Source organism: Notothenia rossii, assembly GCF_949606895.1.
Source record: "Notothenia rossii genome assembly, chromosome: 2".
In the NCBI taxonomy this organism is placed as follows: domain Eukaryota; kingdom Metazoa; phylum Chordata; class Actinopteri; order Perciformes; family Nototheniidae; genus Notothenia; species Notothenia rossii.
In genome coordinates, this window is record NC_136904.1 from 28,039,588 (window position 1) to 28,055,561 (window position 15,974).

Consider the following 15,974-nt stretch of genomic DNA (forward strand, 5'->3'; position numbering starts at 1 on the left):
AATATGTTGAATTGATAACCTGATTATTGCCAGATTGTTTTCTCTTCCATATTTTCAGGAATTTCACAACATAACATATGACAGTTAACTTGAAGTGTACAACAAATGCTTAGATGCTTATGTTTAGACTGTAAATGAAGCCAATTGCTTAATAGTTAGGTGTACAAGAAACAGGACAGGTTAGCAAAATTAGTTTGTCAGTGTCAATGGTAAGATGTTGTACGGCTCTAAATTAAAAGTCACGATGACACGATGATCTTAAGAGGAATGCTGGGATCGCAGCAGCAAAATAACATACATAATTAGATAAAATATGCAAACTAAAATGTCGCTTTTTTTTTCTTCTCAAAAGCAATCAAACTCAAAATGACAAGGCTGTGCACATCCAGTAACCATGACCAGGATGTACTGAAACTGATGGCAACACTTTCTCAAGTGATGTGACATAGAGGTGAGGTTAATAGAGGCAAAGTTGAGCTTATGAAAAAGTCACAGGATACACACTATTATAACAGCATCCACCACCATATAAATATGATATGATTACATATATATTGCATTGCATGTGTTCATTTATTTAAGTAAAATAAGAATTATGGCATTTTGACAAGATATTTTCTTTTAATTCTGACATTTCTTCATATCTATTATTGACAAAGTAATAGGAAAAGTGTTAATATGTATTTGTTGTATGTTCGCTGCTGACCCCCCGCCGCTAGTGGTCGCTGTTGGCCACTCGGTGGTGCTAAGCGGCGGGCTGAAACTATAAACTTCCTGTATGATCATCCAGAGCCTCTCTTCCACCGGTCCGTCAACATGGTGGGTAACACAGAGAGCATTTCACCTCAGCAGCCCTCACAATCCTCTTCAATCCTTACCGATGGTCCGCTCTTAGAGCTGTTACAAGCATCACTTTGCACACATACTGCACTATTATTTCTAAAAGCTGGATTTGGATGCACTCCTTAGGCATTACATATGAAAACACGGGCTAAATGTTCTGAAGTTACTAGCTGACAGGCAGACAAGCGGTCGTAAACATGACCAGAATATTAGCGATGCTCAACTATTTATATTATGGTTACTATCACTGGTGCTGAAGTATTTAGAGTTAGTAAAAGTTCCGCTTTTGTTCAGATTATGTTATACTCTGGGCTTTAAAGTCCACTTGACGTTGTTGCCACTAGTAACGGAGGAAAGCCGTTTCCTTCTAAGGAGAGATTTACTGTCGTTAGAGAATTATGTAATTATTGCTATAAAAACGGGTGGATTCAAAATCCAGGACAATTATTACAATTTATATTGTAATAATTATATTTATTATTTATTTAATATGTATAATGGAGATGTTCCTGCTCTTATCTCTCTTTCAATATACCATTTATCTTGAAAATGTGTTAGTTGGAGCCATGGTTTTCTGGTCGGAAAGCAGTGATGTAGATTTATTTTTATATTGTCAAAGTCAACAAAGCGTTCTCAATTTCTTCATATTCACTCCTAATAATATGCTTTTAACGGATTTAAACTTACATTGTGATTTTATTAAGAAGTGCACCCTGAGTGTCAGTGCCTCTGAAGGGATTTAATGTGAGGAAACGATATGCCTATTGCCTATATGAGTCAATATATCCCTGCCAAAGGTGTTTTGGGAATAGTTTTGCTTTGTTGGGACATGAGTTGAGCTTTTTGATTTCTAAAATAGCTGAATAATATTCCCAGTGTGATCACTACACTGTATACATCCATCTGCTATGTTTTATTACTGTATTTCTCAGATGAATGAACTCTAAACGTCTGTTTTCTCTTCAGGGGCGAGTCAGGACAAAGACAGTCAAGAAGGCTTCCAGGGTCATCATCGAGAAATACTACACACGCCTGGGCAATGACTTCCACACAAACAAGAGGGTGTGTGAGGAGATCGCCATCATCCCCAGCAAGCCTCTGCGCAACAAGATAGCAGGGTGAGTTAAATGTGCTGCTATTTATGAGTTTATACTACAAACACATGCACTCCTGCTAGCTGCTGGTCCCTTTTTAGATTGTCTACAAGAGGGGTTTTCAAATTGTGAGGCGTGCCTCCCCGAGGGGGGCGCCAGAGAGCTTCAGGGGAGGCGCAGCGTGAGAAAAAAATAACGAGAATCAGTGAAACCTAGCTAGTTAACTTCAGCTAACTTTATGCGCCATGAATGCCCGTCTCTTCTCCATCCTCTGCAATAAGATGGGCGCTCACTTCCACCACAGCTGCTGCTGCACTCCGAGGTCCAGTGGCTGTCCCGGGGCAAGGTCCTCACTCGCTTGTGTGATTTGCACGAGGAAGTTCTCCTCTTCCTCGCCGAAATCAACTCCCCACTGGTCAAGCACATGGAGGACATGAACTGGGTTGCAATGTTGGCCTATCTGTCCGATATCTTTGACCGGATGAATGTGTTTATTCCTGTCTACATTGCATCTCCGCATCATCCGCCTGTGCGCATCAAAGACGCAGAATCATTGTTCCCACTAAAGTAGGGGTGAGTGTAATAAGGAGGCAAAGTTGACGTTCAGTGTGTCGCCGGGAGCATACAGATGGAGCACTGAATTTCGGACTCCAGCTTACAGCTTCCTGCCTACCACCAGCCAAAGACCAGTATAGAGGAATGTTAAGCCCTCCCACTATTTTCCAAGAGGGCGTTGCCAGATTTTCAATTTCAGGTTTTAACCAGGAGATGGCGCTTCATTCACAAATACAGAAAGACAAGTTTCATGGACTTTCAGTTGTGTTTTGAAGAGCATTTTAACACATCAATATTTTAGATCAACTAAAGTATATCTAATCTTGTAATTCAATAATATATAGTCTTTATATATTAAATAATCATAATTATAATGTAAATGTTTGCATTACACTTCTTTATTTGTTATGCTCATACTTTAACCTTTACAATCGTTTGCTTTAATATGCAGTATATTTTATGTGTTTGCTTCCTCCTGCTCCCTTTCGGACACATACTGTATGATTTATTATTATTATTAATATGAAGATATTATTAAGATAAGATAAGATGTTACTTTATTGATTGAACATTATAGTTTAGAATGTGCTGTCCCACGGTGATTCAGAAGGCTCACAGGTCACATTCCGACCATTATTTAAAACAATAGGTGCTTTCACACCTTCTACAGTTTGATTTGTATATAGGGAGCTCTGTCAGTTTTCGAATTACTCATTTGCTTTCGGGGAGCCCTATTTTTCAGAGCACATCCTGCTACTAAATATGTCACACGCACGCTCTGTTGACTGGCGCAGCAGCGCGGATGCGATCAATTGCTATAAAAACACTCTTCTACTAATACAGACGGTGTCACTATGCCGGCGGATGTGGCCGTTGTTGAAGCCTCTTCAGGCTCCGCATCGGCAGGCCTCTCCCTCGGTGTGGAGCTGTCAAACTCGACCCTAACGCCGCTTACAGCCGGCCAACTAAAAGTTGTTTTCCGTTCACGTTGTCATTTTTAGACTCCTTCGCTTCTTTGCTTGTGAATCCAAAAGCTGTGACGCTTGGCTGTTTTCGTTTTGCCATATTTTTTTATTACACAGCCAGAGTTAAAAAAATATCAATATGAACATTTCAAATACCGCGCCGGCATCACCGCCATAATCCTAGCAACGTAAGTAAGAATGCAGCGCCGCCACATACAGATGGCAACACCCAGACATATTCACAAATATAAAACAAATATTCAGAAACTGTAATGAACAATAACTATTATTTATTTCAAGAACTGTTATTTACAGAAACTCAACATTTCTAATCTGTGTGACACAAATATGCACGACTGTTTTGGGCTCCCCCTATTTATCTCAAAGTCAGCCCTCAGGGGAGCTCCCTCCCTCTTCGGGGGAGCCAAGCTCCTCCTAGCTCCCCCCCATTTCGAACAGTGTCTGTGGCTGAATGGCCAGCGATTAGGTGCGGCGCATTTATCATAGGTGATCAGAACTAACTGCCTGCCGTCAGATTTCATTTAAAAAACAGATCTGATTTTAAGACTATTTCTGCGCTCATAAAGAATGATAAGAATAAGAATAATGCGTATTGAACTGGTTTCATTAATTAGTGAGTTTATTTAATACTAGAACCGCCAATCGGGTCAATTTGTGTGATGTGTTGTTGTGTGTGTGCAATGTAACTTTTTTTCAATAAAATATTAAAGTCTCCCAGTCCCTGACTTTTCCTGAAAGTGTGTTATGTAGCACCCTATGTTGTTAAAAATTGCATTCTAATAGCGGGATTTGACGGGTTTAGGTAGGCCTATACAAAAACCTCTGGCGGTTCTAGTGTTAAGGTAATTAGGTACAGTAGAAGCCCTTTTTTTATCAGTAACGAATTTAGCAGTTGAACATAAAAGTCAACTAACTGAGGGTCACTTGCAATGACAGTGTTGTGTCTAACTGTAAGCTTGTCACTCAGAGTAACCTACCGTTAATTTAGCTGCTGGAGAAGAAAGATCAAGGGGGGAGGGGGGGAGAGAGCTGTGGTTGATGGGCCATTAGTTGTGTAAATACACAGCTGAGAGCTGCCGTTTCATTCAGACTGTTTAAAAAACTGTAACAACGGACTATTTTTCTTAGCGGATGCATGTCAATTTAAATCAATACATACAACTATTTTTTAAATCAATAAAAACATTTTCTAAATCCATAAAAGCATTTCAATTAATATTGGGAGTCATGTCGTTACTTTGTTGAGAATGTGGCCATGTAATAAGCGGGATAATTTGCAGCGACTTGTTCTTTATGGGGAAAATAACACCCTTCATCCAGATGAGGATCCCTCCGCTACACTTTGGGATCCTGATCGACCGACGAAACTCCATTAAAATATACATATTTTTGGTGAATTACTGAGTTTAGGCACGTTAATAACGTTTTAATGAAGTTGAATACAGTATATTCATATGTGTCAGTGATTTCATGTCAATTCGGCGAACATAAACATAAATGATCGTGGTGAAGATGATGATTAAATTAGGATTAAAAATCGAGAGCCGGGCTGCATTTCCTCCCGTTCGTTTTTTTCGAATAACAAAATTATTTTGTTAAATAACAACATGTTGATGTTTTGTAAATGATTACATGTGTCTTATTTAGCACAGAGTATGATATCCGTGACATATGGATCTTAACAAAGTTCCGCTGTACATCCAGCGTACTGTATCTGACTTTATTTCACATGAGCTCCAGTGTGGAACCCCACTGCACCTCCTGGTGGATCAATGATCCATTGCAGCTGGCTTCATTATAAATACATTTATCTATCACGGGGGCGGTCTCAAGTCAAGCTGGAGGTTTTCCCTTGAGCGAGGGCAGATCACGTACCAATCACGGCCCTCGCGTTTCAAACTGTCCGAAATGAATCGCTCCATCTGTATAAGGATTTATCTACAATGTTGAAAATGTTTAAAACATAGAGATAATAAAAAGGTTTTTAAAAGTTGTTGTTTCATGTTTTAAGGAGGTGACGCTACTCAGCCAATCAAATCGGTGCAGTCAGTGAGTCAGCACGATAGATTCAAACACACACAGAGACGAGAGAAGAAGAGAGAAACCGTCAGAGTAATTTAAAATGGCGTGCTCAAAAAAGAGAATGGTAGACAGCGAAAACAGAGCATTTAATGACATTTGCTCTTACTGGACCTCTTTGAAATGCAATTGAATACCCCTGCATTGGGACCCCCTTGAAAACGAGATGGTGCATCTCAAGGGGTTTATCCCAATAAATAAAATGTCTATATATAGCAAAAATAATAATTGGGAGGGGGGGGCGCGGCTTTTATGTTCTCTGAGGGGAGGCTCACCTTCCCACACTTTGAAAACCCCTTGGTTGCGGTCGAAGAGTCCAAAAATCTATATATCTATCCCAGTGCATGACATTAAGGATTTTGGGAGATGGCCCTGTGAGCCATCTAAGCTAATTTACAGATGGCCCTGAGCCCAATAGAGATTGCCCTGAAAAATGCGTGCGGACGAAATGCCACAAAGGGTTTGGGGGGCCTCCCCCTAGAACATTTAGATTTTTGCAGGTCTTAGATGCTGTCTGGTGCATTCTCTAGACTGAATTATAAGATGAACCAGCAAAATATTATATTGTACAATTTCAATTTTATTCTTCATTTCACTTGTTTGTTTGTTCTTGTTTGTGTTTGCTCGTTTGCATGCCCTGCATAGCTATAAGAAATACTTAAGTTGTTGGTCAAGACACTTTACATCTGATGAAGGCAAATGCTTTCCCAGATGTAAAAAAGTAGAAAACATTACATTCAGTTGTAACTGCCAAAACAAACATTATTTACACTATTATGGACCCTGTTAAAAATGTTTGTAATGTTATCTACTGTAAGTTGGTCGAACGAATGCCTCCTCATCCGGAAGCTGACCGAGCAGCAGTCGAGAGGAGCCGAGTGCATCCGCGAACCATACAAAATGGCGACGTCAGAGTTCCCGTTGGCCGGCAAATCTAAATCTCTTCGGTCACAATAATTTCCCTTTAGCACAATACTGCTTCAGTTGCGCCACTTATGTGACAGACAAGAAGAGTATGTGAAAGACAAGAATAGTCAATTCTAATGTCTAACACTTAATGTGGAGAAGGAGATGTGCTGTATGGGTTGATTGTGCGTTGATCTGTTGCTAATGCCTCGGGGTTCCGGTGGGCATGTAAACAAATGCATAATGCTGCGCTATACTTTCTGGCCTCACCCAGTTGCATAGCGACACTTATTGTTTAGGTGTCTTTTAATAAGCAGGTAGTCCTATCATTAGCTAGAACTAGCTAGATCTGATCAATATGGACATAAACGCGAGTGAAGTCTAATCCGACAGGAGAGAGAGATCAGCTGCTACTGACGAGTCGACACACAGCTCTGCATGATCACATGCAGCGGTGAGCGGACAAAACACACACTTCAGGTTAGAATATCACACGTAGCTATTTTAATTACCTCTCAAACTACTTAAACTAGTTATAGATATGTTTAGTTTTACTGTCGGGTCACTCATTACTGGATCCGTGAGCTGCTGGCATAATAGATTGCCCGATCGGGCAACCAGCAGGTGAGGCTTCATTGCCCGAGCTAAATACTAGATGGCCCCGGACCATCGGGCAGCCCTTAATGTCGAGCCCTGTATCCCTATCGTCTATTCCTTGACCTCTGTGTGAAACTTCACGGGGTTAAGGGATAGTGGATAGGAGAATTCAAAAGGACTTAGGAGAAGAGACTGCGGTGCTTTAGAGAATCCGACTGCACTTACACTATCCGACGTGTTTATGATGCGCCAGCGGACGTCATGAATGCTTCTGCTGCTGTGGTGAAACTATGGAATCTGAAGTGTTCTATACAACGGACTACATGGATGTTTAATAAGAACGAGGGACTACTGTAAACTCATCTAGAGACTCTGTACCGTGCTCTGATGCTGTTGTTTTATGCTTTATGAACGTGGACAACAGAGAAACATATTCTTCATGACCAAAGTTGGAATTGAAATAAAAAAGGAAAGTGAAATTTATGCTCGTCACCCTCTCCCTCCGGTCCACATTAATACAAATGATCCCAATAGGTATGATTGTATGAAAATATTTTAAAATAAATACAAATGTATTTATTATAAACGTTAGTCCTTAACATCTATCACTGTGTACATCACCATTCAGATATATTTTAAAAGTTGAGCAAACCCCGCACAGCTCAGTGAAATGTTGACTTTATTTGATGATTTCAGTAAAAACTAACGTTCATATTTCTCTTTTTGATTATAACACTGATGAACGTTCAAAACAAAGCACTTTGGCCAGATACCACATACATTTGAAAATGCTTAATAAGCACCATAACTTTCATGATATAATTTCTCGGTCATAATCGGTTGTTTCCGTGAACAGCCGACTGTTGTGTGACGGCAAATGCTGCGGCCGCAAGGCATTGTGGGGCAGCATTTTCTCCTTTTCTTTCGTAAAGGATGGTCCAGTGTTTCCTAAGCTAAAGGAGGTTATAAAGGAAGCTAGAAACCTCCTTTCCTATCATCTAGAGCAGGGGTGCCCACACTTTTTTGGCTGGTGAGCTACTTTTGAAATGACCAGCTAACCGAGGTCTACCAACCAAAAATAAAATCCCAAATTGCAAGGGTTGCTGAATAACACGTTTTATTTTTACATGGGATAACTACAATAGGGCTGCAACAAACGACTAATTTGATTATCGATTAATCTATAGATTAATGAAACGATTAATCGACTATTCGGACTACTACTGTGTGCCTTGCGCAATTTCTCAAACGCTCTTATTTAGCCATCAACTTTTAGATTTAGTTTGAGGTTGTTTTAGGCATGTGGAAACTAACAATGAAGACAATAAAGATGAATACTTGATTCAAAAATACATATATTATTAAATTAACTTAACAAATTGTGAACAAAATTAACATTGCTTTTTATTTGAATTAAATAAATAATATTTCACATCAAAAGAAACAACAATGTTTTAACAAATCTTATTAAATAATCTGATGACAGAACTGGAAACAGAATAGCTGAAACTTTAACAAAATAAATAACTCAGTTACCTCTAATCATTAACCCATGTTTGTATAATGTAGTTAACTCCGTGTGTTGCTGCTAGCATACATAACACCTGACGTGGAAACGTTACTTGTGGATGGGGCTACAGAGCTACTAGAAAGACAGTCGAACCCGGTGCATTCCTCCGTCTGAATGTGGTGCACTTTTGCTAAATGTTTAGACAAATTGCTCGTGTTACCGCCCTTACATGCTAAACACTTTTGGTGACGAGCATTGTCCACCTCAAGACGGGTAACATGTAACCACAGCTTGGAGCGCTTCTCTCCACCATCTCCTCCGTGTGTTGCTGCATGTAGCAGATGCGTGTGTGTAAACTGCCCCGCCCCCTTGCAAACAGACGGGGGAGAGAGAGATCTCTTCTGGATTGGAAAGATAGAAAATACACCGACCATAGACGCATTTGTTTGTCTTTTTGCATGTTAGAAACGAGTTGGCGACACCAAGACTAAGAGATAATGTTTGTGTAGCAATAATACATGACCTTTCTCTTTCTCAACTCGCTACTCGGAGGGAAGTCGCTGTCATATGCCTTGTGAACACTCCGATAATGCCTCTCCACGTTACCTTTCTTTGGCAGAGCGACACTTGCTTTACAAATAAGGCAAATAACCTTTGAATGTGACATCACAAAAAAAGATTCTCCCTCCCATTCTGTGTGGAAGTGGTTTGTCTTTAGCTTTTTGCTCGTTCCCGCACTCATTTTGTTGTTTGTCTCTCCCGGCACTTGACTGATTTTGTATCGCTTTGCATTCTGGGTTAACAGACTGGAAAGCAATAGGTCGCTTTTTCTGTCAATCAAGTCACCTCCTGAATTAAGTGGCAGGGAGGCCAAGGGAGGAGGGATCAAAACCTGTTTTGTCTATTTTAACGGAGCTGGATTTTTATAAATTTATGAATGACTCGCGATCTACCAGCATTGCCCCCGCGGTCGACCGGTCGACGTACTGGGCACCTCTGATCTAGAGAATTTGAACGGCACTTATTTACTTAAACACTCACCGTATTTAGTGCCCAGCACTTAGTGCCAGCACTTAGTACCCCCATGGAACTAAGTACAGATCGTGTTCACACCGGAATAAGTTCCCTGAGGGAAGATTACGCAAATGAAGCCGCTGACGTCACTTCGTCTTCTTCTTTGGGTTTACTGGCAGGCCGTAAAAAACTTCACGGCGTATACTGCCACCCGAAGTTCCCGGAGTTGCAGACTGGCTTCTACTGAAGCCTTCAGAGTAAATCGCCAGAACGCCGACACCTCCTCATCACTCCATCGCTCCCATGTTTTTTTTTGTTTATTCTTTCTCCGTTGGTGTGCAGGGCTAATGCTAATAATGCTAATGCCAGCAAATAAAATGGCGGCTTCGCAAAACTTTTCCGAGGTTTTTACAGGGCGTGGTTTGTAATTCGCCCAGCCAATCAAAATTGGTACTTTTTTCTCCCCAGGATAGTACCACCTCTCTAGCAAGCACTAAAAATGGGGGTAAAAATTCTCAGAACTAAGTTCTCTTTTTGGTGTGAAGTTGAATGCAAAATTCCAGGCACTAACGGAACTAAACGGGTAAAAGTACTCCGGTATGAACGCGCCTACTGAGGTACTTCCGGTTCGTTTCACTCCGTTAGGAAGGTTCCGAAGCTAAATGGACTATTCGACCGCAACCCTGGTCTACAACATCCTTCCTACCTCATGGTTTTTAAAAGCTGCTTGATGTCTAGTGTTTATTTACTGGTTAAATTAGTAGATAGCTAATTGTGCAAACTGCCCTGTAAATTACCTCATTTTAAAATATCACATTTTCCATGTTCAGATTTGTTTCTTATAATATGATCAATGAGTATGTAAAAACTGACTGATAGCAGTATGGGTGTTCTGCAGATGATACTCTCACTTTGCAGACACCTCTCCTTGTATGTCAGAATTAGACAAAGTTGTGTTTGCTGTGGCCCAAAGAGCTGTTTGGTAATATGTCATTGGTAGAAGTGAGTGCAGAGACATTCTCAATCAGCAGGCAGTGTGATCCTCCAGAGGATTTCACTGCTGTACTTTCCTGCAGCGGTTCATCTGAATTAAACATTTTACGCCCACTTTAATAGAGTTATTCTTGGAATTGTGACTCTTCACTGTGAAACCACATTTAGCTGGTGTTTGTGCTGAAGAAAATGAAGAGTGGGGCTCTGGTTTTGCCCTGTAACGAGGGTAACTTTGTTATTATATTGCGCATGTGGGTTTGCACTTTATATAACAACTTCCTTTTGCACAGTAATAATGTCACTCAGCACTTTAGTAGTGAAAAGTTTGAACTTTATTAGCGTGATTTACACAGTACAGTTTGGCATTGCATATTTGTACATTTTATATAAATTATACTAGTTATTGATGTAGTATTTATTAAATGATTAAACCGTATTAATTGGAATGTCGTATGGCAGATGCTGGTTGGGTCCTCGGCTCCACCTGAAAAGAGAGGGGAGTTAGCGAGAGCGCCAAAAGTGTTTATGATTGTGTAAGATTGACAGCGGTTGAGATTAATCAGTGTGCAAATAATGTTTGGGCGTGTATATATCATGACGTTAAGTTGCATTAATTTTAGAAGTGAAAACTGTGTAAAGTTTACTTCCATCACTTACCCATGCTGTTTCGTCGGCCCAATCCCAAACCACTCCCTCGACCCTACCCCTCCGTGACGGAGTGAACTCCGTCTGTAGAAACACTCGCAGCTCAACGAAGCTCCCTCCTGTCAGATGGAGGGAGTAAATACAGCAGCAAGCTTTGGGACGGCCTCCCCTCTCTCCGGCAGAAACAGGAAATGCCGTAACTGTATGTAACAACGGTTTCAAATCAGCATCTCTTAGACAAAAAGTTTAAATGAATAACTCAAATAAAACTTCAAACATCTTTCATTGTGTTTCAAAGCTCTTTTAGTTTTAAACCTGATGTTTATAAGCTTCTTGGTTTTTGCAACGGTCTGTAAATATACACAACTTTATAATAAAATGCACACATTTACCTTTTTCTAGACTAAACACAGGTATGATCCTAAGTTAAAAACATTTGAGGTTATCATGAGGTTGTTAACATCGCAGTTTATCAGTGGATATTTGCTGGAACTACTTGTAAACAGCGTGTTTCCTGACGGACACACACAGCGTGACTCCGGTCAGGTAGAGACCGGTCTCAAGTCAGCACCGCTGCAGACTCGCTGTTTGAGGGCTTGATAGCCCACTCCCCCTCCACACCGCTCCACACTCGTTGCTTTGGAACAGCCCTCAATATGACGGACCCTCCGCGTGAACGCGCAAACGGAGGGGTAGGGTGTAGGGGGTGGTTTGGGAATGGGCCGTCCTGTGTCCGCTCCAGTGTGTTTGGCCAAAAGGTCCTCGGGGGAAACAAACACTGACCAAAGAAGGTTCCGGCACGAATCAAGTGGCGAGATGGGCGTAGGGGTTTCTGTTTTAGTTGGGAATGTATTTTTATTTATTATGCTCAGTTATAATGTGGGTTTTGGATTAAATTAACAGATGGCTATAAATCACTAATCATGCCTGCACATAATATTATAGATATTCGTTATAACCATTATGATGAAATGTGTATTTATTATAAATTACCTGTGAATGGTTTCTCCCAATAAGATCCTCTATAAAAGAGCCAGTCCTCAGTCGGAGGGTAGGGCTGAACACCTACATGCTGGCTGGCTGTTCTCTTGTGGTGTTTGCTAAATAAAGTCACGATGGTTTGCAACTATACCTCCTCTCATTCTCGAGTCTTTCCCTGGAAATCCAGCCGTTAAAGGTTCGCTGTCTCCCATGCCCCCCATGCCCCCCATGCCCTATCGAATTATTGTATTGCAGTTGTTTGTGTTTTGATTAAAAGTGTTTTTGTAGCTACCAACTATGGAGCACACTGTAGTACCCTTCATTTTGTTTACTTTTTCGAGACAGCTGGATGTCAGTTGTGCTCATGCTTATTAGGTTTTTAATGCAAAGCACTTTAGTTAAATTAATCAAATTTGGGGATTTTGCTCTACTCAAACTGTGGTACGCCACAATGTGATTGTTGTTGCCGAGTTGATTGATTTTCTATGATTTATATTGATGCTACAGAATGCTGGGTTGGCCATTGTGGTGTCTCATTGAACATTTTCCCATTATATTCTTTGTCTTAGGGAATGTGACTCACAATATTGTATTGTGAATTTGAGAGCAGTTGCCCAATTAACCACTATCGCTTCGGTTAACAAACATAATACCTTCATCAGTTTTTTTAAATTGCAGGGTCATTTTTAAATATGTTTAATTGATAACCTGATTATTGCCAGATTGTTTTCCATATGTACTAAGCAATTAATCAAGTAACACTTACATGAAACAGTGGAAAGAATGGCATGTTGTAATCTATAGCCAACTTATATTTAATATTTTAACTTGATAGGGTGAATTTTATGACATTAAATATGAATGTCTTCCGTTGTTTCTCCCATCAGTATAATAATAACCCCCTGTCTGTCTCTCAGGTATGTGACTCACCTGATGAAACGCATCCAGCGCGGTCCAGTCAGAGGAATCTCCATCAAGCTGCAGGAGGAGGAGAGAGAGAGGAGAGACAACTACGTCCCAGAGGTATGTGACCCCGTCTCTTTTGGTTTTGAGTGTTTCCTGCAGGGGTGGGCGATCCCCTGTAAACAAGCTATACCACATCAAGTGCATTCCAGTTAACGCCCACCCCTAGGCTCATAGGAAATACAAATGTTTTTGGTTTGAAAACTCACAAAAATCGTACAGGTTTTGTAAGTGGTTTGATTGATAATGATTGGTATTACTGACAGTCTAAACACTTTTTTTTAACTTCATGTCAGTCGCAAAAACTTGAATTGAACATGTTAAACAAGACACAATTCGGTGGCTAATTTGTTTTTTAATTCGGGCCTTTAGATTTCTGCTCTGGACCACGAGCTCATCGAGGTGGATCCTGACACAAAGGACATGCTCAAGATGCTGGTAAGTGTGAAACAAATCGTTCTGCTTTCTTCGTGACGGGTATAACTTTTTGTTCTGCAGATTCTCGCTGTTGTTAAAATTCCAGAGAGATTTTGACTTTTAAAACCAAATCAAGTTATGTACTGAGCTTGTAAATAAAGAAAGATTACTACATTCAGATATAAACACATACACATTTGTAGAAATAAAAAAAGGGGCAAAACCCTCATGAAAGAATAGGCGACTAGAACAGGTGTAACTTATTACGTTACTGATAGGTGTTTAAGGTTGGGTATTAAGCCGTCATAAATACTACTCATAAACAAAAAAATGAGTCGCTAAAAGCTGCACCTTTGTTTAAAGAATTGAAGCTTTCCCTGCCAACTGAGAAGATCAATGTGCTAATAACTTTTTTAACAAGATTGCAAAATTAAATCTGCACACATGTCTTGTGAAGGTCTTCACTCTGTGGATACTGCAGACAGCTTTTAGATCAACTGTCTCAAGGTTTCTTTATCAACAGGATTTTTAATGTAAAATATTATATAAATAGCAGTTACTGAAGAAGTAACTGCACATTAATATAACCTTTTTAAAGGCAATTTATTAAGTGTGAGCCATTCAAATACTCCACATGAGTCATGCATTAATTAAGTATATGTTGTGTTTAGGGCCGGGACTCGATTAAAAAAATTAATCTAATTAATTACAGGCTTTGTAATTAATTAATCGCAATTAATCGCATTTTTAATCACATATAAATATTTGACCTGAGAACAGTGAGAAGCAATTTTTTTTCACATCGATTTTAGTATACCATTGAATAATGACTGAATACATAAGCTTAAGCAACAAAACATTGTTTATTTTTTTCAAGATGGTACTTAACCAAGACCAACAGAAAAGTGCAATTTTTGCCATAAAGTGTAGCAATAGCATATTTAGGAATATAGTACATTTCAGAGATTCAGGTAGCCTATAGGTAGGTAGACCTTCTGTAAACTATAACACTTTGTTTTTTAAGTAAAACACAATACTTTCAAGTACATTCAGAACATTGGAAACCCTGACTATTAGAAAACATCTCTCTGTTGCTTCAGAGGCCATAACAGACTTTGTTGATTTACCAACCGTTGATTTAAAAAATCTAATACATTTCAGTCCAACTCTCTCAATAACCTTGGCCAAAACAATAAACAGTTCAACATAAAGTGCCAGTTGCACCAACAACGTAATAAATAGTTCAACATAAAGTGTACCATTTAAAATAAAATAAAAAAGTGCCAGTGATTGACCTCAATCCCTCCTATTCTTCCAATATCCTGATGAAAAATAAAATCTCTCTGTTGCATAGGCCACTGTTTGATCAACGCGAATTGGGTGTGGGTCCTTGTACTCCGAGTCGGGCTAACGTCCACGCTAGCTTCCACGCTAGCTGCTATATGTTTTGCATTGAGGTGATACTTGAGGCTTGATGTGCTGCGGTGATATGCGAATTCCTTTTTGCATAATTTGCAAACAACCGTGCTCTTATTGACGCTTCCATCCGTCCGTTTTTTAAAACAAAATGTCCCATCCACGGGGCCAACCAAAGCGGTCTCATCAGCTTGTTCGTTCATGTTTGACTATTGTTCACTGTGGTTTGTTGTTGTCTGAAGTAATGAACGTTAGTTGGTGCTCCAGTATAATCGGTACCCCTGAAACTCATCCAGTGAGAAACGTTCCGCGGTGCAAAAATAAGTGCGATTAAAATGCGTTAATTTTTGTGTAATTAATTAATCTTAATTAACGCGTTAAAGTCCCGGCCCTAGTTGTGTTCCCTTATTATAAAGGTTTTGTCATATAAATAACCCTGTGGTGATGTATACATATTCCCAAATCATGAATTTATTTTTCTTCATCTTGCAGGATTTCGGTGGCCTCTCCAACCTTCAAGTCACTCAGCCAACTATTGGAATGAACTTCAAAACTCCACGAGGAATGTAATCATGTTGAATAAACCTTGTGATAAATAGACTTAATTGTTCAAATGTGTCTTTTTTTCTTCTTTTCTTTGTTTTAAAGCATTGAGTGATTAATATCTCCTAAACGATGCATGAACTGCAAAACGAAAATGTTTTTCATGAGCTAGATAGTATGCTTACAGCAAAGCAGTATCGAAATGATTAAAGTAATTGGATCGACACAGGGATATTATATTTGGGAAGAGACGGTGTGGAACTGTCTTGCTGGAATACCTTTGAGGGAAGTAAAATGTAATGTTGAGATACAATTGGTTATTTCCCTATATTAGCTTAACCAAGATTTTAGTACTTAAGTTAGCATGTATAGAGTGTAAACATTAATAAAAGTAATTTGATTCGCCATAAAAGTAACATTTTATGTTAACAA

The 15,974-nt window shown here is 39.7% G+C and overlaps 1 protein-coding gene across 2 annotated transcripts; it reads left to right on the top strand.

The window, feature by feature from the left end:
• Nucleotides 1–707: 707 nt before the first annotated feature.
• On the top strand, nt 708–15,599 carry LOC307028969 (small ribosomal subunit protein eS17-like). Of its 2 annotated transcripts, none has more exons than XM_079664417.1 (5): nt 708–819; nt 1,810–1,961; nt 13,121–13,226; nt 13,539–13,604; nt 15,492–15,599. In XM_079664417.1, exons 1-5 carry the CDS (start codon nt 817–819, stop codon nt 15,567–15,569), a joined length of 405 nt encoding a protein of 134 aa, XP_079520543.1. In that variant the 5' UTR covers nt 708–816; the 3' UTR covers nt 15,570–15,599. The 2 variants fall into 2 exon arrangements, with proteins under 2 accessions (XP_079520543.1, XP_079520542.1); XM_079664416.1 differs by having other exon boundaries at nt 764–883.
• Nucleotides 15,600–15,974: the final 375 nt, after the last annotated feature.

What these genes read in the sequence shown, in the direction of transcription:
- LOC307028969 (XM_079664416.1), top strand. Translation starts at nt 779, where the DNA reads ATGATCATCCAGAGCCTCTCTTCCACCGGTCCGTCAACATGGTGGGTA. An exon ending in CTCTTCAATCCTTACCGATG is followed by an intron (nt 884 to 1,809) that starts GTCCGCTCTTAG and finishes TTTTCTCTTCAG; the next exon opens with GGGCGAGTCAGGACAAAGAC. An exon ending in CTGCGCAACAAGATAGCAGG is followed by an intron (nt 1,962 to 13,120) that starts GTGAGTTAAATG and finishes TCTGTCTCTCAG; the next exon opens with GTATGTGACTCACCTGATGA.